This window comes from Boleophthalmus pectinirostris, unplaced genomic scaffold, assembly GCF_026225935.1.
Source record: "Boleophthalmus pectinirostris isolate CB_2022bp ecotype Guang Dong unplaced genomic scaffold, ASM2622593v1 HiC_scaffold_17, whole genome shotgun sequence".
Classification (NCBI taxonomy): Eukaryota; Metazoa; Chordata; class Actinopteri; order Gobiiformes; family Gobiidae; genus Boleophthalmus; species Boleophthalmus pectinirostris.
In genome coordinates, this window is record NW_026571115.1 from 4,646,534 (window position 1) to 4,667,160 (window position 20,627).

General features: G+C 43.4%; 1 protein-coding gene across 1 annotated transcript in view; it reads left to right on the forward strand.

The window, feature by feature from the left end:
- LOC129408626 (protein shisa-6-like) overlaps nucleotides 1-20,627 on the forward strand; it is a 178,430-nt gene that overhangs the window by 56,974 nt on the left and 100,829 nt on the right. The window contains exons 3-4 of the mRNA XM_055152681.1: nucleotides 3,331-3,426; nucleotides 14,504-14,563. Coding sequence (XP_055008656.1) covers nucleotides 3,331-3,426; nucleotides 14,504-14,563 — 156 coding nt within the window. The remainder of the gene's footprint in view (nucleotides 1-3,330; nucleotides 3,427-14,503; nucleotides 14,564-20,627) is intronic.

The following is a 20,627-nucleotide window of genomic DNA, read 5'->3' on the forward strand; positions in this document are numbered from 1 at the left end:
CTTCCCGCCCACATCGCTGGTTTGCCAGTGAGTTGCTGCTTAGCAACGCTGTCAATCAAAACCTGTTGCTAACGCTCGCTGAAGTGACCTCTAGAAGGCGCTTCATTTGTCTGTTATTGATGTTTACAGTATATCTTGATTTAAGGACAAAACAGGAAAATAAAAACACCAGGATCATGCAGAATGGGTTAATATAGACATTCTAAGACCAAATTGACGAGGCTCACGCGCCCATGTTCACTTTTTATTTGGAATGCGGCGGCAGCAGGTTAGCTATGTCCATTTATATTTACAGTCGTCACGTTTACATGAGAGCTTTAATTCTGAATACAAATAATTAGATTCAGAATAAAATTCATTCCACTTTAAAAAGACCATGTAAACACTTAATTACCTGGTCCCCGAAGGGTTGACCAGGTTTTGTATTCACCCTGTGTGTGTGTGTGTCTGTCCACCCGCGATAATTCTGACATTTATAGGCTGATTGTCACCAAATTTGCTACGTGGGTCAAGCCCCTGTGCCCGATGCCGCAACAGAAAGTTTAGTCACGATCCGAGTTTCAGCTTGGCGTCACTGTTATTAAAAGCCCGTGTTGCATGCTGGGAAATATTTTGGTTGGAGGCAAGAAACAGGATAGCAGTCAAACACAGTGTGTAACCTCGCGTATTTATCCCCGATAATGGTAAATTCCTGCTGCATTATCAGATGCACAAATAGAAACACGGAAGAAGGAAAATGTCTTTTTCATATTCTGAGTGAAAAGAACCACTAACAGAGAATTAAATGGCTTTCAAACATCCACAGAGCAAACGTAGAAGATCCTAACAAACCGTGGACTCCAACAAGTTCAACAACACATCGAGACTCTTGGAGGTTTTCATCTTTTCTGCTGTGAACGGCCCAGGAGTTTCCACCAAGTCATTGTGGATATCACCAAAGTGAATATTTGTCCAGGTAGTTGGTGATTCTGACCAGAAATTTGGTTTGGTCCAGGCTCTGTCGGGGTTGAAAAGGGTGTGATTTGTCGTCCATCGATGCTTTATGACCAATTTCTGGTCAAATGCTCTTGGGTCCTCTGCCGTTAGAGTGGATAAATAACCAATCCCCTTTTACGTGCTTTCTCACTCCGTCCGTCATGTTGAATTAGTGTTTCTTGCCGCTGACCAAAATAATTCCCAGCATGCAACGTGCACTTTTGTCAACAATGAAACTCGCCTATAAAGGATAGTTGATTTCGGCAAGGGTCGCCCTTCTGATGCGATCCGAACGATTCTGCTCCACCAGTTCTGGCTTCGGACTTTCATCCACGTCTCTTTGGATTTGTGAGCGGGATGTGGGAGTGGGCTGAGGTAGAGCAGCCTCACACTCAGTTTGTCTTCTTCCTCCTTCTCCGACACTCTTCCCTTCTCCTCCTCAGCTGACAGACGTAAAGTGTGATGAGAGAATTTTCCAGCTGCTGCGCAATTATCATCGAAAACCACTGCGAAAAAAGTTTGGATCATGTTTGTGTCTGTGACGTAACGACAAACCGAGATGACAGAAAAGTCGGTAGCAGCTGAAGTGTGTGTTTTCTTCTGGTCTGCGTAAATACGTTCAAGTCTCTGTCCAATCAGAACCTTCCCCACCCCCAGACACTGAAAGCAGTTAAATCAAGACTATTTAACGTGTTTTCCAGGTAAACCTTCAATTTGGAATGATTACAACTATTTAATGAAAAACAATTAATTTGGAATTAACAAACATCATGTAAAGGTGGTCAGTGTATACAGAGATCTTAGCAAACTCCATGGAGACGAGACCACCAAACCAAGTGTTTTTAGCAGTAATTGAATAACTGAAAGATAATGTGTTACTGGGGCAAAGCAACAACTTTTTTTTTAAAGGGTAAGTCTCCTCCCTGTGTTACTGTGGCAGAGTGGTTAGCCTCGCCTCCTCTCGGTGTGGAGGCGGTGGGTTGTGGGACCACAGACTGTGTAAAGAAGTGAAAGTTCAGCTCCAGTCAAATGAAGCTCATTAAGGCCGCGGTTATAGCGACGAAGACTTTAGAATGAATCAGAACGTCGTTTCTTAATAACGAACCACCTGTCAATCAAAGGGAGACCTGGTTTAGTGCTGGATTAGTCTTGGTTTAGACACGGTTTAGACTTGGTTTACTCCTGGTTTAGTGCTCATTTATTCCTGGTTTAGACCCAATTTAGACCTTGTTTATTGCTGGTTTAGTCCTGGTTTAGACCAAGTTTAGTCCTGGTTGAGTGCTGGTTTAGTCTTGGTTTAGTCCTGGTCTAGTCCTGGTTTAGACCTGGTTTAGTCCTGGCTTAGTCCTGTTTTAGACCCAGTTTAGACCTGGTTTAGTCCTGGTGTAGACCTGGTTTAGTCCTGGTTTTAACCTTGTTTAGTCCTGGTTTAGACCTGGTTTAGTCCTGGTTTAGTCTTGGTTTAGTGCTGGTTTAGTCCTGGTTTAGTCCTGGTTTAGCCCTTGTTTAGTCCTGGTTTAGTCCTGGTTTAGTGCTGGTTTAGTCCTGGTTTAGTCCTGGTTTAGCGCTTGTTTAGTCCTGGTTTAGTCCTGGTTTAGACCCAGTTTAGCCCTTGTTTAGTCCTGTTTTAGTCTTGTTTTAGTCCTGGTTTAGACTTGGTTTAGACCCAGTTTAGCCCTTGTTTATTCCAGGTTTAGACCTGGTTTAGTCCTGGTTTAGACCTTGTTTATTCCAGGTTTAGACCTGGTTTAGTCCTGGTTTAGACCTTGTTTATTCCAGGTTTAGACCTGGTTTAGTCCTGGTTTAGACCTTGTTTAGTCCTGGTTTAGACCTTGTTTATTCCAGGTTTAGACCTGGTTTAGTCCTGGTTTAGACCTGGTTTAGACCTAGTTTAGTCCTGGTTTTGACCTGGTTTAGTGCTCGTTTAATCCTGGTTTAGACCCAGTTTAGATGGGTTTTTTTTTGTTTGTTTGTTTTTTTTACCAAAAATATCAGCCTTTAGTTAAATCCCAAACTTCTGCACCATTTTCACTAACTCATTATTCTGTTTCTCATCCAATGGTCTAAAGTATGTACGCCAGCGCCGCCATGTTTGTTTTGGTTCATGTAGAGGCCTTCCCTTTGGCTCCGCCCAAACCTCAAAGCTGCTCCGCGATTGGTCTGAACCCCTGTTGTTCTGGGCCCAATCGCAACCGCGGGAGCCAGGTGGATTCTCTTGAGTTTGTGATTTGGTCTTGTGGTCCGTTTCGGTGGCGGACCAAGATTTACAAAAGCACTAAAGCATGTAATAACCCCATTCACCACGAAAATAGCCACTTATCTTTTTAATGTCTGCTTCTCTTCTTGTCACCGCAGGGCATTATGGGAAGGAGAACCTGCTTCCTGGAGGACAAGACATGCACAACTTCATCTCGTCTGGATTTGTGACGCTGGGACGGGGGCACTTAAAGGGTAAGTCTCCTCCCTGTGTTGCTGTGGCAGAGTGGTTAGCCTCTCCTCCTCTCGGTGTGGAGGCGGTGGGTTGCTGGACCATACACTGTGTAAACAAGTGAGAGTTCAGTCAAATGAAGCTCATCGAGGTTGGCGGTTATAGGGACGAAGAGTTCCATGTTAGAGTTTAGAATGAATCAGAACGTCGTCATCGCCAACTACTGCGATTATTCTTAGTGACGAACCACCTGTCAATCAAAGGGAGATCTGGTTTAGTGCTGGATTAGTCTTGGTTTAGACACGGTTTAGACTTGGTTTAGTCCTGGTTTAAACCTGGTTTAGTCCTGGTTTAGTTCTGGTTTAGTCCTAGTGTAGTCCTGGTTTAATCCTGCTTTAGTCATGGTTTAGTCCTGGTTCAGTCCTGGTTTAGTCCTGGTTTAGACCCAGTATACTGCTGGTTTAGACCTGGTTTAGTCCTAGTTTAGTCCTGGTTTAGTGTCCTGGTCCTAGTCCTGTTTAGTCCTGGTTTAGTCCTGGTTTAGACCTAGTTTAGTCCTGGTTTAGTCCTGGTTTAGTCCTAGGTTTAGTCCTGGTTTAGTCCTGGTTTAGTCCTGGTTTATCCTGGTTTAGTCCTGGTTTAGTTTAGTCCTGGTTTAGTCCTGGTTTAGACCTGGTTTAGTCCTGGTTTAGTCCTAGTTTAGTCCTGGTTTAGTCCTTGTTTGGTCCTGGTTTTGTCCTGGTTTAGTCCTGGTTTAGACCCAGTATACTGCTGGTTTAGACCTGGTTTAGTCCTGGTTTAGACTTGAAGAAGAAGTGAGCGTTCGGCTCCAGTCAAATGAAGCTCATTGAGGAACGATGAGTTCTATATTAAGAATTCTGACCACGAGTATCACAACAACCAAACAGCCAATCAGGAGCGAGCATAGGACTATAATAAAATTTGAAGTCTTATTGTTTTCAGTGGTCTGTGCTCAATGTTGCCTGGGCCCAAAAATCATTTTCCCTTCTGGATTTACTTCCTCAATACGGCTCCTCCCACTTGTGTGACGTCTGTAACATGCACGATGTGGAGCGTAGTACCTGGAGCGGCCACTAGTCTGTCTTGAGCTGGGACACAGGGGGAGGGGCTTATCCAGTTTTTATTCTAGATCCATGGGAGCGAGTGTGTTGAAGGTAACGGCCCTTCAAACACTGTCAGCAACACTGTCAATCAAACCTGTTTGTTAACTCGGGAGTGACCTCAGGGAAAGACGACGCCTGATTAGTCTGTTGTTAATGTTTTTATCTTGATTTATGAACAATACAAAGTGAATTAGAGTCAGAGCTGATGGAGCCAGAAGCGCGCCCATGCTCACTTCCTATTTGGTTTCATGGATTTATAATAAGATCTGGATAAGACTCTCTCCCTCTGTCTGCGAGTGAGATCAGCTCCAGGTACTGCAGCTCCGGGAGCTCTGGACCACAAAGATTTCTCTCACAGAACACAATGTATTTTTTTGTGAAATCAAACAGCCCATGTTCAGATTTTGTAGTGATTCTTGTGTACTCTTACAGTATGAACTTTTTTACATTTTTAAATATCAAAGCACTTAAAAGTCAGCTTTGGAAGAGTAAACTAACCCCACTCTGAGCCACAGATCTATTATAAATACAGGATAAGCCCCTCCCCCTCTGTCCCAGCCCCAGACAGACTAGTGGTCGCTCCAGGTACTGCAGCTCCCATCAGCTCTGGTCCAGAAAGAACAGGCTGGATTCACACTTACGTCACAAACCAGGAAGACGTTTGGAAAGATGCGATTACAACTTCCCAGGTCCAGTTTTCTTCATCTCCATGTCATTGTAGTGCTCCGTTATGTTCGGCTAATCAACATTTCCAACCATACCTCAGTTTTCATCATTTCCTCACTGACACACAACTCTGAGTGCACTGGTACATGATTAGAAGAGATGTGGGACAAATTCCAGATGATTCCAAAGATCACATCTGTCTACAGTCTTCATTTTACCACTGATCACATTTACTTCAGTGGGTTTGATTGTCAGTCGGTGAGTCCAGCGTCATGAACTACACCCAAAGTCGTCATCTATTCTCCCAGAGAACGCTGTGTATTTTGGGAAATCAAACTGCCCGTATTCAGACAGGGCATCCGGCTTTCACAAAGGTTGGATTTGGTAGGATTTTTTTTTTTTTTTTTTTTTCGCAACATAAACTTTTTACATTTTTTAAATCCTCAAAGCGCCTAAAAGTGATCTTTGCCTCTTACTTACTCTGACTGAGCCTAAGTAAAAATCTTTTTTTGTGGGATGTGTCAATGAGCACAGGCCACTGAAAACAACATGACACCATCTTGGATTCACCTTCCAGATTTTCTTATACTTCCATGTTTGTTTTGCGGTGTCTAGAACAGGGGTGGGCAAACTACGGCCCGGGGGCCATATGCGGCCCTTTAAACCATTTAATCCGGCCCGCCGAACTTGAATAAATTATACCAATAAACCTTGTTAATTTTATTTTTCCTGCATTTCTGGCGTTTCCCAGTAGATGGCGCACTACATATACATTGAGGTGCATCTTATTATGTTAGCCACAATGCTTTATGGGAAAGTGTTCTTTCAGACTAGCTAATGACAGGAGTCATTCTTGGTCGGTGTATTCGGACCATGAGGCAGAAGTGTTCAGCACATAACACTGCACTGTTTGCATTCTGAATATGGTGAAAGTAAAGTTGGAAGAGTCGTGGACTGCTTCTTTCGAAGTTTTCATGCATAGAGCGTCATAACACACAACGGAACAGAAAGTGTTATACAGGAAAGTTTTAGTTGGGTCTAGGCTCGTACAGGGGAGTGTTACAATTGCGCGTTTTGGTCAGTGGAAATTCAAGTGTACAGAGGTAGGCTAAAGAAGATACGGTAACGGCCTCAACTAGATGACATCCAGAAAGTATTTAGGAAGTATTTGTCTTTTGGATACATTCATACTCAACTTTACATTCATGTAAACAGGACAGTACGTATACATGCACCATGACTGAAAAAACCCGATCGTAAGCGAGATACTGATGTGCACGTAAACACACTCATTATAAACAATGCACCAGATCAAATAGAACATGTTGCTCGCAGACTGGCGCTGGCACTGTTCCGTCTTTACGTTGGTCGTTGTTGAGTTTTGGAGACGCACATTGAACTGAAGTAGATCTGCATCTTCTACTGTTTTTGAAATAAAGAGTCAGGAGCAGAGTGAAGATGATAAGAACCTGAAGGAGAACAGAACTTTCAGTGCTTTAAAATAGAAACTGTTAGTAATAATAAAAAAAAAAAAGTATTTTATTTAATTTTCAGTGTTTTAGAAAGATATTTTGTTGTAATTCTTTGTAGTGACTTTCAATTGAAATTCAAGCGCAGGTTTTCTACATATCCCGTGTTATTTTTTCCTCTCCACTCCATCCATCTGCTCCTGGTCCGGTGCTTCCCTCAAATTTTAGAACCTTTTGTGGCCCCCGAGCCAAAACGTTTGCCCACCCCTGCTCTAGCATGTTAGTTATATCCATGTGTATACGCGGCCCGTGGTTGGACTCCTGATCTCTGAGTGGAGTGTGCATAAATGAGGACGTTCTGTTGACTCATTTAACTGTTCCAAAAAAACCCTTCAGTCTCTCGGAAACTGGGACACGACTGATTTCACCGCCACATCAGAGACCTCCATCCCTGCACTCTGCAAAACTCAAATATGTGACTTTAAACATGACTGGAATCAGAAGAAGAGACTCGGTTTGACTCGGTTCATTAAAGAGGATCGGCTCGACAAGTGCGGCTTTGACTTCTGTCGTGGATTAACTGTGACACATCACATATTTACATCAACACGTTAACTTTTATTGTTTTGAAAATGCAATATTCACCAAAAACAATATATTTTATTGAGTCTCTCCTGCCTTTCTACACTAAGTCACTCCCCCTTCAGAGCGCAAACACAATCATATTTAGAAAATTCATATTGTCTTCTGTTTAAGAAGACAACATGAAGACAAAATGTAAAAAGCTAAGAGTTATTAGAAGACAGTGTGGGGAGTAACAGATTACATGTACTGGAGTTATGTAAGCAGAGTACAAATTATGAGTAACTGTATTCAGTTACAGTTACTGTTTGAATGAGAGGTAATTGGATTACAGTTACTTTGTTGAAATAAATGGAATAAACGGCGGGATTTTCCTGTTTTCACATTTGGGGCTATATCCCCCCCCCCTTTTTTTTTTCTAATTATCTGCTCATTGCCAGACACTAAACCAGGTCTAAACCAGGTCTAAACCAGGTCTAAACCAGGTCTAAAACCAGGTATAAACCAGGTTCTAAACCAGGTCTAAACCAGGTCTAAACCAGGTCTAAACCAGGTCTAAACTAGGTCTAAACTCTAAACCAGGTCTAAACCAGGTCTAAACCAGGTCTAAACCAGGTCTAAACCAGGTCTAAAAACTAATAAAACCAGGTCTAAACTAGGTCTAAACCAGGACTAAAACAGGTCTAAACTAGGTCTAAACCAGGTCTAAACCAGGTCTAAACCAGGTCTAAACTAGGTCTAAACCAGGTCTAAACCAGGTCTAAACCAGGTCTAAACTAAACCTAGGTCTAAACCAGGTCTAAACCAGGTCTAAACCAGGTCTAAACCAGGTCTAAACCAGGTCTAAACCAGGTCTAAACCAGGTCTATAAACCAGGTCTAAACAGGTCTAAACCAGGTTCTAAAACCAGGTCTAAACCAGGTCTAAAACCAGGTCTAAAACCAGGTCTAAACTAGGTCTAAACCAGGTCTAAACTAGGTCTAAACCAGGTCTAAACCAGGTCTAAACTAGGTCTAAAACTAAACCAGGTCTAGGGTCTAAAACCAGGTCTAAACCAGGTCTAAACCAGGTCTAAAAGGTCTAAACTAGGTCTAAACCAGGTCTAAAACCAGGTCTAAACCAGGTCTAAACCAGGTCTAAACCAGGTCTAAACCAGGTCTAAACCAGGTCTAAAACCAGGTCTAAAACTAAACAGGTCTAAACCAGGTCTAAAACAGTCTAAACCAGGTCTAAACCAGCTAAACCAGGTCTAAAACCAGGTGTAAACTAGGTCTAAACCAGGTCTAACTAAAACCAGGTCTAAAACCAGGTCTAAACCAGGTCTAAACCAGGTCTAAACCAGGTCTAAAACCGGTGTAAACCAGGTCTCCAAAACCAGGTCTAAAGACCATGACTCTATCAATAATATTTTTAATAGACTCGGCCTTTTCTTTTATCAGACAAAACATCTGATGTGACAATTTCCTGGTCTTTGCTTCTCTACAACAAATCAAGTAATCCAAAGTACTCAGATTACATTACTCACTTTAGGTAAGCAATGGGAAACCTCTAAAAAGTTGAGTCCAGATGTGGTCCAGCGCCGTCTTTAGTCCCGGTTTAGTTCCTTTTTTTTCTTTACATTCAACAGTAATGATCTCAGGTACTTTCCCACCAAACAAAGTGATAATGAGAAAAGCCGGCCTGTGCTTTGGTAAATCCCGGTTGAATCCGTCTCCCTGTCTTACATAATGGCGGAGTGTGGTTTTGCGTGCTGCCGTGCTGTTGATAGGAGACATTATTGAAAACATAGATTTGATTGACAGCTGTGGACAAAGGCCCTCAGACGAACGCTTCACAGCTTCACGAAAACTGACATTTCTCCACAAAGAGTTTAGAATGAATCAGAACGTCGTCATCGCCAACTGCTGCTATTATTCTTAATGACGAACCACCTGTCAATCAAAGAGAGACCTGCTTTAGTCCTGCTTTAGACCTGGATTAGACCTGGTTTAGTCCTGCTTTAGACCTGGATTAGACCTGGTTTAGTCCTGGTGTCCTGGTCCTGGTTAGTCCTGGTTTAGTCCTGGTTTAGTCCTGGTTTAGTCCTGGTTTAGTCCTGGTTTAGTCCTGGTTTAATCCTGGTTTAGAAGTGGTTTAGTCCTGCTTTAGTCCTGGTAGTTAGTCCTGGTTTAGTCCTGGTTTAGTCCTGCTTTAGTCCTGGTTTAGACCTGGTTTAGTCCTGGTGTAGTCCTGGTTTAATCCTGGTTTAGTCCTGGTTTAGTCCTGGTTTAGTCCTGCTTTAGTCCTGGATTAGACCTTGGTGTTAGTCCTGGTTTAGTCCTGGTTTAGTCCTGGTTTAGTCCTGGTTTAGTCCTGGTTTAGTCCTAGTCCTGGTTTAGTCCTGGTTTAGTCCTGGTTTAGTCCTGGTTTAGTCCTGGTTTAGACCTGGTTTAGTCCTGGTTTAGTCCTGGTTTAGTTTTAGACCTGGTTTAGTCCTGGTTTAGTCCTGGTTTAATCCTGGTTTAGTCCTGGTTTAGTCCTGGTTAGACCTGGTTTAGTCCTGGTTTTAGTCCTGGATTAGACCTGGTTTAGTAGTCCTGGTTTAGTCCTGGATTAGACCTGGTTTAGTCCTGGTTTAGACCTGGTTTAGTCCTGGTTTAGTCCTGGATCCTGGTTTAGACCTGGTTTACACCTGGTATAGTTCCCGTTTTAGTTTTAGTTTAGATCTGATGTTGTCCTGATTTAAACCTGGTTTAGTCCTGGTTTAAACCTGGTTTAGTCCTGGTTTAATCCTGGTTTAGTCCTTTTAGCTTTGTATATTCATTGTGTTTTAGTATAGTTGAGACCTGATTTAGTACCTGTTTTAGTCCTGGTTTAGACCTAGTTTTAAACCAGTAATCCTTGGCTGGTTTGTCTGGGCTTAGTTTGGTTTCAGTTCGAGTTTAGTTCTGGTTTAGTCGTTGGTCATGGTTTTGGTTTTTAGCCTTGGAAAGACCCGGTTTAGTCCTGGTTTTATTACTGTTAAAGTCTTTTTATTGTCCTGCTTTAGTCCTGTTTTAGTCCTGTTTTAGTCCTGTTTTAGTCCTGTTTTAGTCCTGTTTTAGTCCTGTTTAGTCCTGTTTAGTCCTGTTTTAGTCCTGTTTTAGTCCTGTTTAGTCCTGTTTTAGTCCTGTTTTAGTCCTGTTTTAGTCCTGCTTTAGTCCTGTTTAGTCCTGTTTAGTCCTGCTTTAGTCCTGTTTTAGTCCTGTTTTAGTCCTGTTTTAGTCCTGGTTTTTAGTCCTGCTTTTAGTCCTGTTTTTAGTCCTGTTTAGTCCTGTTTAGTCCTTTTAGTCCTGCCTGCTTTTAGTCCTGTTTTAGTCCTGTTTTAGTCCTGCCTGGTTTAGTCCTGCTTTAGTCCTGCGTTTAGTCCTGTTTAGTCCTGTTTTAGTCCTGTTTAGTTAGTCCTGGTTTTAGTCCTGTTTAGTCCTGTTTTAGTCCTGGTTTAGTCCTGCTTTAGTCCTGCGTTAGTCCTGTTTTAGTCCTGTTTTAGTCCTGTTTGAGTCCTGGTTTAGTCCTGCTTTAGTCCTGTTTTAGTCCTGGTTTAGTCCTGCTTTAGTCCTGTTTAGTCCTGTTTTAGTCCTGTTTTAGTCCTGCTTTAGTCCTGGTTTAGTCCTGCTTTAGTCCTGTTTTAGTCCTGCTTTAGTCCTGCTTTCGTTCTGGCTTGAAGTGGCTCTCTTCACTTCGTCAGCTCGTCATGTTTTCTCACACTTCTGCTCTCTGGACCCACGCCACCGCACTGTCCTGGTCTGACCAAAACAAGGACTAAAACCGGGACTAAACCGGGACTAAACCGGGACTAAACCGGGATTTTACGATGAGGAATAAAGCACAAATAGCGTAGGAGCTGCAGTCAAAGACACAAACAGGAGTGAAGTAAAGCAGACTGTTGGAGTAGACTGAACGGTCCGGTTTCCTCTCCTCCTCCTCCTCCTCCTCCTCTTCTTCCTCTCTTCACACTCTTCTCTCTGTAGTAGCAGTGGCAGGAGTTTGTGTGTTGAATGGAGTTTGTTGTTTCCTCCTCCTCCTCTCCTCCTCTTTCTTTTCGTTCTTTCTTTCTTTCTTCACACTCTGCTCTCTGGACCTGAGCCACGTCTTTGTGCTCCAACTGTCCCACATGAGGAGAAGCAGCTCAGAGCCTCCTCACTCCTCTGTCTCTCTCTCTCTCTCTCTTTCTCTCTTTTTCTCTTTCTCTGTCCTACCATTCTCACTCTCTCTCTCTCTCTCTCTTTTTCTCTCTCTCTTTCTCTCTTTCTCTGTCCTACCATTCTCACTTTCTCTCTCTCTTTCTCTGTCTATCTTCCAATATCTTCATCTCTCTGCTCTTTCACCCTCTGTTTCTCTCTGTTGATCTCACTCTTTCTTTAACCCTTACTGTGTTCTGTCTCTCCACACCTCTCTCTCTTTAACCATCTCTCTCTCTCTCTCTTTAACCCTCTCTCTCTCTCTCTCTCTGTTTGTCTCTCCACATCTCTTTTTCTCTCTTTAACTGTCCTCTCTCTGTGTGTTCTATCTCTCCTTAGCTCTCTTTCTTTCTCTCTGTCTCTTTGCCTCTTTCATCTCATTAACCCTCTCTCTCTCTCTCTCTCTCTCTCTCTCTCTCTCTTTCTCTCTGTTTGTCTCTCCACATCTCTCTTTTCTCTCTTTAACGTTCCTCTCTCTGTGTTCTATCTCTCCTCAGTTCTCTTTCTCTCTCTCTCTCTCTCTGCCTCTGTCATCTCTTTAACCCCCTCTCTCTTTTTCTCTCTTTAACCCTCTCTTTCTCTCTCTCTGTTTCTGTTTTACCATCTCTCTCTCTCTGTGTTCTATCTCTCCTCAGCTCTCTTTTTTCTCTCTCTCTATCTCTGTCTGCCTCTGTCATCTCTTTAACCGTCTCTTTCTCTCTTTCTATCTCTTTCTCTCTTTCTATCTCTTTCTCTCTTTCTATCTCTTTCTCTCGCTCTTTCTCTCTGTCCTGCCATTCTCACTTTCTCTCTCTCTCTTTATCTGTCTATCTTCCAATATCTTCATCTCTCTTTTCCTTCACCCTCTGTCTCTCTCTCTGTTTATCTCACTCTTTCTTTAACCCTTAATCTATGTTCTGTCTCTCCACACCTCTTTCTTTTTAACTCTCTCTCTTTCTCTCTCTTTAACCCTCTCTCTCTCTCTGTTTGTCTCTCCACATCTCTCTTTTTATCGTTCCTCTCTCTGTTCTATATCTCTCCTTAGCTCTCTTTCTTTCTCTCTGTATCTTTGCCTCTTTCATCCCATTAACCCTGTCTCTCTCTTTCTCTCTGTTTGTTTCTCTCTTTAACCGTCTCTCTCTCTCTCTCTCTCTGTCTCTGTTTGTCTCTCCACATCTCTCTTTTTCTCTCTTTAAAGTTCCTCTCTCTGTGTTCTAGCTCTCTCCTCAGTTCTCTTTTTTTCTCTCTCTCTATCTCTGTCTGCCTCTGTCATCTCTTTAACCCTCTCTTTCTCTCTCTCTCTCTCTCTGTCCCACCATTCTCACTCTCTCTCTCTCTCTTTTATCTGTCTATCTTCCAGTATCTTCATCTCTCTGTTCTTTCACCCTCCCCCTCTCTCTCTCTGTTTATCTCACTTTTTCTTTAACCCTTTCTCTGTGTTCTGTCTCTCCACACTCTCTTTCTCTTTTTAACCCTCTCACTCTCTCTGTTTGTCTCCCCACATCTCTCTTTTTCTCTCTTTAACATTCCTCTCTCTGTGTTCTAGCTCTCCTCAGTTCTCTTTTTTTTCTCTCTCTCTATCTCTGTCTGCCTCTGTCATCTCTTTAACCCAGTGTCTCTCTCTTCTTTCTCTCTGTCTCACCCTCTCTTTAACCCTCTGTTCTCTGTTTTCTCTCTCTCTCACCCTCTCTTTAAAACTGTCTCTCTGTTATTTCTCTCTCTGTCTCACCCTCTCTTTAACCCTGTGTCTCTCTCTCTTCTCTCTCTCTGTCTCACCCTCTCTTTAACCCTGTGTCTCTCTCTCTTCTCTTTCTTTGTCTCACCCTCTCTTTAACCCTGTGTCTCTCTCTTCTCTCTCTGTCTCACCCTCTCTTTAACCCTCTGTTTCTGTTTTCTCTCTCTCTCACCCTCTCTTTAAAACTGTCTCTCTGTTATTTCTCTCTCTGTCTCACCCTCTCTTTAACCCTGTGTCTCTCTCTTCTTCTCTCTCTGTCTCACCCTCTCTTTAACCCTGTGTCTCTCTCTTCTCTCTCTGTCTCACCCTCTCTTTAACCCTGTGTCTCTCTCTTCTTTCTCTTTGTTTCACCCTCTCTTTAACCCTGTGTCTCTCTCTTCTCTCTCTCTGTCTCACCCTCTCTTTAACCCTGTGTCTCTCTCTTCTCTCTCTTTGTCTCACCCTCTCTTTAACCCTGTGTCTCTCTCTTCTCTCTCTCTCTGTCTCACCCTCTCTTTAACCCTGTGTCTCTCTCTCTCTCTCTCTTTGTCTCACCCTCTCTTTAACCCTGTGTCTCTCTCTCTCTTCTCTCTGTCTCACCCTCTCTTTAACCCTGTGTCTCTCTCTTCTCTCTCTCTGTCTCACCCTCTCTTTAACCCTGTGTCTCTCTTCTCTCTCTCTGTCTCACCCTCTCTTTAACCCTGTGTCTCTCTCTTCTCTCTCTGTCTCACCCTCTCTTTAACCCTGTGTCTCTCTCTCTCTTCTCTCTCTCTGTCTCACCCTCTCTTTAACCCTGTGTCTCTCTCTTCTCTCTCTCTGTCTCACCCTCTCTTTAACCCTGTGTCTCTCTCTCTCTCTCTCTCTCTTTGTCTCACCCTCTCTTTAACCCTGTGTCTCTCTCTTCTCTCTCTCTCTGTCTCACCCCTCTCTTTAACCCTGTGTCTCTCTCTTCTCTCTCTGTCTCACCCTCTCTTTAACCCTGTGTCTCTCTCTTCTTTCTCTTTGTCTCACCCTCTCTTTAACCCTGTGTCTCTCTCTCTCTCTCTCTCTCTGTCTCACCTCTCTCTTTAACCCTGTGTCTCTCTCTTCTCTCTCTGTCTCACCCTCTCTTTAACCCTGTGTCTCTCTCTTCTCTCTCTCTGTCTCACCCTCTCTTTAACCCTGTGTCTCTCTCTCTTCTCTCTCTGTCTCACCCTCTCTTTAACCCTGTGTCTCTCTCTTCTCTCTCTGTCTCACCCTCTCTTTAACCCTGTGTCTCTCTCTTCTCTCTCTTTGTCTCACCCTCTCTTTAACCCTGTGTCTCTCTCTTTCTCTCTCTCTGTCTCACCCTCTCTTTACCCTGTGTCTCTCTCTTCTCTCTCTCGCAGCTCAGCACTCGGTGGATGAGAGTTCGTGGCAGGGAGACCTGGACATGCCCCTCTCTTACGGTACGTTTGCTCAAAGGCACAACCTCAGCTCTCTCTCTTTGTCGTTGTTTGTGTTGTTGTTGTTGTTCTGGTCTTTTTCTCTTTGGTTTGACGGAGAAACACAAACACACACGAGCTGTTCGCAGAGTCTCACAAACCCCTCACACTGTCCACCATCGTGTTGTCGACATGAACAAAGTGAATCTTACACCGAGGAAAAAAGACGTGTGTTTTTTTTGTTTTTTGTTTTTTGGAGCTTTCAGTTAAAGATGACGTCGTGTTAAAGGTCACAGATGACACACAAACTGACTCCTGTGAGCTTTAAGTCCTGTTCTAATGTCGTTCCCTCCTCATAAANCTGGTTAGTCCTGGTTTAGTCCTGGTTTAGTCCTGGTTTAGACCTGGTTTTAGTCCTGGTTTAGTTTGTTTAGTCCTGTTAGTCCTGGTTTAGTCCTGGTTTAATCCTGGTTTAGAAGTGGTTTAGTCCTGCTTTAGTCCTGGATTAGACCTGGTTTAGTCCTGTGTAGTCCTGGTTTAAGTCCTGGTTTAGTCCTGCTTTAGTCCTGGATTAGACCTGGTTTTAGTCCTGGTGTAGTCCTGGTTTAATCCTGGTTTAGTCCTGGTTTAGACCTGGTTTAGTCCTGCTTTAGTCCTGGATTAGTCCTGGTTTAAGTCCTGGTTTATCCTGGTTTAGTCCTGGTTTAATCCTGGTTTAGTCCTGGTGTAGTCCTGGTTTAGTCCTGGTTTTAGTCCTGGTTTAAGTCCTGGTTTAGTCCTGGTTTTAGACCTGGTTTAGTCCTGGTTTAGTCCTGGATTAGACCTGGTTTAGTCCTGGTTTAGTCCTGGTTTAAGTCCTGGTTTTTGGTTTTAGTCCTGGTTTAATCCTGGTTTACCTGGAGTCCTGGTTTAGTCCTGGTTTAGTCCTGGATTAGACCTGGTTTAGTCCTGGTTTAGTCCTGGATTAGACCTGGTTTAGACCTGGTTTAGACCTGGTTTAGTCCTGGTTTAGTCCTGGTTTAGACCTGGTTTACACCTGGTATAGTCCCGTTTTAGTTTTAGTTTAGATCTGATGTTGTCCTGATTTAAACCTGGTTTAGTCCTGGTTTAAACCTGGTTTAGTCCTCCTTTAGCTTTGTATTTCATTGTGTTTTAGTACTGTTTTAGTCCTGGTTTAGACCTAGTTTTAAACCAGTAATCCTTGGCTGGTTTGTCTGGGCTTAGTTTGGTTTCAGTTCGAGTTTAGTTCTGGTTTAGTCGTTGGTCATGGTTTTGGTGGTTTTTAGCCTTGGAAAGACCCGGTTTAGTCCTGGTTTTATTACTGTTAAAGACTTTTTATTGTCCTTTACTTTGTCCTTTAGTCCTGTTTTAGTCCTGTTTTTTTTAGTCCTGTTTTAGTCCTGTTTTAGTCCTGTTTTGTTTTAGTCCTGTTTTAGTCCTGTTTTAGTCCTGTTTTAGTCCTGGTTTAGTCCTGCTTTAGTCCCTTTTTAGTCCTGTTTTTAGTCCTGTTTTTAGTCCTGTTTAGTCCTGTTTTAGTCCTGTTTTAGTCCTGTTTTAGTCCTGTCCTTTAGTCCTTTGTTTTAGTCCTGCTCCTGTTTTTAGTCCTGCTTTAGTCCTAGTCCTGTTTTAGTCCTGTTTTAGTCCTGTTTTAGTCCTAGTCCTGTTTAGTCCTGCTGTTTTAGTCCTGCGTTTTAGTCCTGTTTTAGTTTAGTCCTGTTTTAGTCCTCCTAGTTTTAGTCCTGTTTTAGTCCTGTTTTAGTCCTGTTTTAGTCCTGTTTTAGTCCTGCTTTAGTCCTTTAGCTGTTAGTCCTGTTTTAGTCCTGTTTTAGTCCTTGTTTAGTCCTGGTTTAGTCCTGCTGTTTTAGTCCTGTTTTAGTCCTGGTTTTAGTCCTGCTTTAGTCCTGCCGTTTAGTCCTGTTTTAGTCCTGTTTTAGTCCTTGTTTAGTCCTGTTTTAGTCCTGCTTTAGTCCTGTTTTAGTCCTGCTTTAGTCCTGCTTTCGTTCTGGCTTGAAGTGGCTCTCTTCACTTCGTCAGCTCGTCATGTTTTCTCACACTTCTGCTCTCTGGACCCACGCCACCGCACTGTCCTGGTCTGACCAAAACAAGGACTAAACCGGGACTAAACCGGGACTAAACCAGGACTAAACCGGGATTTACGATGAGGAATAAAGCACAAATAGCGTAGGAGCTGCAGTCAAAGACACAAACAGGAGTGAAGTAAAGCAGACTGAACGGTCCGGTTTCCTCTCCTCCTCCTCCTCCTCCTCTTCTTCTTCCTCTCTTCACACTCTTCTCTCTGTAGTAGCAGTGGCAGGAGTTTGTGTGTTGAATGGAGTTTGTTGTTTCCTCCTCCTCCTCTCCTCCTCTTTTCTTTCGTTCTTTCTTTCTTTCTTCACACTCTGCTCTCTGGACCTGAGCCACGTCTTTGTGCTCCAACTGTCCCACATGAGGAGAAGCAGCTCAGAGCCTCCTCACTCCTCTGTCTCTCTCTCTTTCTCTTTCTCTCTTTTTCTCTTTCTCTGTCCTACCATTCTCTCTCTCTCTCTCTCTCTCTTTTTCTCTCTCTCTTTCTCTCTTTCTCTGTCCTACCATTCTCACTTTCTCTCTCTCTTTCTCTGTCTATCTTCCAATATCTTCATCTCTCTGCTCTTTCACCCTCTGTTTCTCTCTGTTGATCTCACTCTTTCTTTAACCCTTACTGTGTTCTGTCTCTCCACACCTCTCTCTCTTTAACCATCTCTCTCTCTCTCTCTTTAACCCTCTCTCTCTCTCTCTCTCTCTGTTTGTCTCTCCACATCTCTTTTTCTCTCTTTAACTGTCCTCTCTCTGTGTGTTCTATCTCTCCTTAGCTCTCTTTCTTTCTCTCTGTCTCTTTGCCTCTTTCATCTCATTAACCCTCTCTCTCTCTCTCTCTCTCTCTCTCTCTCTCTTTCTCTGTGTTTGTCTCTCCACATCTCTCTTTTTCTCTCTTTAAAGTTCCTCTCTCTGTGTTCTATCTCTCCTCAGTTCTCTTTCTCTCTCTCTCTCTGCCTCTGTCATCTCTTTAACCCCCTCTCTCTTTTTCTCTCTTTCTCTCTCTCTGTTTCTGTTTTACCATCTCTCTCTCTCTGTGTTCTATCTCTCCTCAGCTCTCTTTTTTCTCTCTCTCTATCTCTGTCTGCCTCTGTCATCTCTTTAACCGTCTCTTTCTCTCTTTCTATCTCTTTCTCTCGCTCTTTCTCTCTGTCCTGCCATTCTCACTTTCTCTCTCTCTCTTTATCTGTCTATCTTCCAATATCTTCATCTCTCTTTTCCTTCACCCTCTGTCTCTCTCTCTGTTTATCTCACTCTTTAACCCTTAATCTATGTTCTGTCTCTCCACACCTCTTTCTTTTTAACTCTCTCTCTTTCTCTCTCTTTAACCCTCTCTCTCTGTTTGTCTCTCCACATCTCTCTTTATCGTTCCTCTCTGTGTTCTATCTCTCCTTAGCTCTCTTTCTTTCTCTCTGTATCTTTGCCTCTTTCATCCCATTAACCCTGTCTCTCTCTTTCTCTCTCTCTGTTTGTTTCTCTCTTTACCGTCTCTCTCTCTCTCCCTCTGTCTCTGTTTGTCTCTCCACATCTCTCTTTTTCTCTCTTTAAAGTTCCTCTCTCTGTGTTCTAGCTCTCCTCAGTTCTCTTTTTTTTCTCTCTCTCTATCTCTGTCTGCCTCTGTCATCTCTTTAACCCTCTCTTTCTCTCTCTCTCTGTCCCACCATTCTCACTCTCTCTCTCTCTCTTTATCTGTCTATCTTCCAGTATCTTCATCTCTCTGTTCTTTCACCCTCCCCCTCTCTCTCTCTGTTTATCTCACTTTTTCTTTAACCCTTTCTCTGTGTTCTGTCTCTCCACACTCTTTCTCTTTTTAACCCTCTCACTCTCTCTGTTTGTCTCTCCACATCTCTCTTTTTCTCTCTTTAAAGTTCCTCTCTCTGTGTTCTAGCTCTCCTCAGTTCTCTTTTTTTTCTCTCTCTCTATCTCTGTCTGCCTCTGTCATCTCTTTAACCCAGTGTCTCTCTCTTCTTTCTCTCTGTCTCACCCTCTCTTTAACCCTCTGTTTCTGTTTTCTCTCTCTCTCACCCTCTCTTTAAAACTGTCTCTCTGTTATTTCTCTCTCTGTCTCACCCTCTCTTTAACCCTGTGTCTCTCTCTTCTCTCTCTCTGTCTCACCCTCTCTTTAACCCTGTGTCTCTCTCTTCTCTTTCTTTGTCTCACCCTCTCTTTAACCCTGTGTCTCTCTCTTCTTTCTCTCTGTCTCACCCTCTCTTTAACCCTCTGTTTCTGTTTTCTCTCTCTCTCACCCTCTCTTTAAAACTGTCTCTCTGTTATTTCTCTCTCTGTCTCACCCTCTCTTTAACCCTGTGTCTCTCTCTTCTCTCTCTCTGTCTCACCCTCTCTTTAACCCTGTGTCTCTCTCTTCTCTCTCTTTGTCTCACCCTCTCTTTAACCCTGTGTCTCTCTCTTCTTTCTCTTTGTTTCACCCTCTCTTTAACCCTGTGTCTCTCTCTTCTCTCTCTCTGTCTCACCCTCTCTCTTAACCCTGTGTCTCTCTCTTCTCTCTCTTTGTCTCACCCTCTCTTTAACCCTGTGTCTCTCTCTTCTCTCTCTCTGTCTCACCCTCTCTTTAACCCTGTGTCTCTCTCTTCTCTCTCTTTGTCTCACCCTCTCTTTAACCCTGTGTCTCTCTCTTCTCTTTCTCTCTGTCTCACCCTCTCTTTAACCCTGTGTCTCTCTCTTCTCTCTCTCTGTCTCACCCTCTCTTTAACCCTGTGTCTCTCTCTTCTCTCTCTCTGTCTCACCCTCTCTTTAACCCTGTGTCTCTCTCTTCTCTCTCTGTCTCACCCTCTCTTTAACCCTGTGTCTCTCTCTTCTTTCTCTCTGTCTCACCCTCTCTTTAACCCTGTGTCTCTCTCTTCTCTCTCTGTCTCACCCTCTCTTTAACCCTGTCTCTCTCTCTTCTCTCTCTTTGTCTCACCCTCTCTTTAACCCTGTGTCTCTCTCTTCTTTCTCTTTGTTTCACCCTCTCTTTAACCCTGTGTCTCTCTCTTCTCTCTCTGTCTCACCCTCTCTTTAACCCTGTGTCTCTCTCTTCTTCTCTCTTTGTCTCACCCTCTCTTTAACCCTGTGTCTCTCTCTTCTCTCTCTCTGTCTCACCCTCTCTTTAACCCTGTGTCTCTCTCTTCTCTCTCTGTCTCACCCTCTCTTTAACCCTGTGTCTCTCTCTTCTCTCTCTCTGTCTCACCCTCTCTTTAACCCTGTGTCTCTCTCTTCTCTCTCTGTCTCACCCTCTCTTTAACCCTGTGTCTCTCTCTTCTCTCTCTTTGTCTCACCCTCTCTTTAACCCTGTGTCTCTCTCTTCTCTTTCTGTCTCACCCTCTCTTTAACCCTGTGTCTCTCTCTTCTCTCTCTCTGTCTCACCCTCTCTTTAACCCTGTGTCTCTCTCTTCTCTCTCTCGCAGCTCAGCACTCGGTGGATGAGAGTTCGTGGCAGGGAGACCTGGACATGCCCCTCTCTTACGGTACGTTTGCTCAAAGGCACAACCTCAGCTCTCTCTCTTTGTCGTTGTTTGTGTTGTTGTTGTTGTTGTTCCGGTCTTGTTCTCTTTGGTTTGACGGAGAAACACAAACACACACGAGCTGTTCGCAGCGTCTCACAAACCCCTCACACTGTCCACCATCGTGTTGTCGACATGAACAAAGTGAATCTTACACCGAGAATAAAAGACGTGTGTTTTTTTTGTTTTTTTTTTTGGAGCTTTCAGTTAAAGATGACGTCGTGTTAAAGGTCACAGATGACACAAAACTGACTCCTGTGAGCTTTAAGTCCTGTTCTAATGTCGTTCCCTCCTCATAAACAACAGAGCTGGACTTGTGTTTTGTTTCATTCACACATGTTTCAGTAATTCTTTATTATTTGTCTGTCTCCATCTCCAAAGCTCCAAATGCTCTGTTCCACTGTGTGATGTCATGAAGTGGTAGTTTTCAAGTGAACAGCTCCTTTGACCTTTAGTTCAGTAGAGACTGGCAGTTCCACGGCTAAAATAATCCAAATGATTTCATACCTTGATAC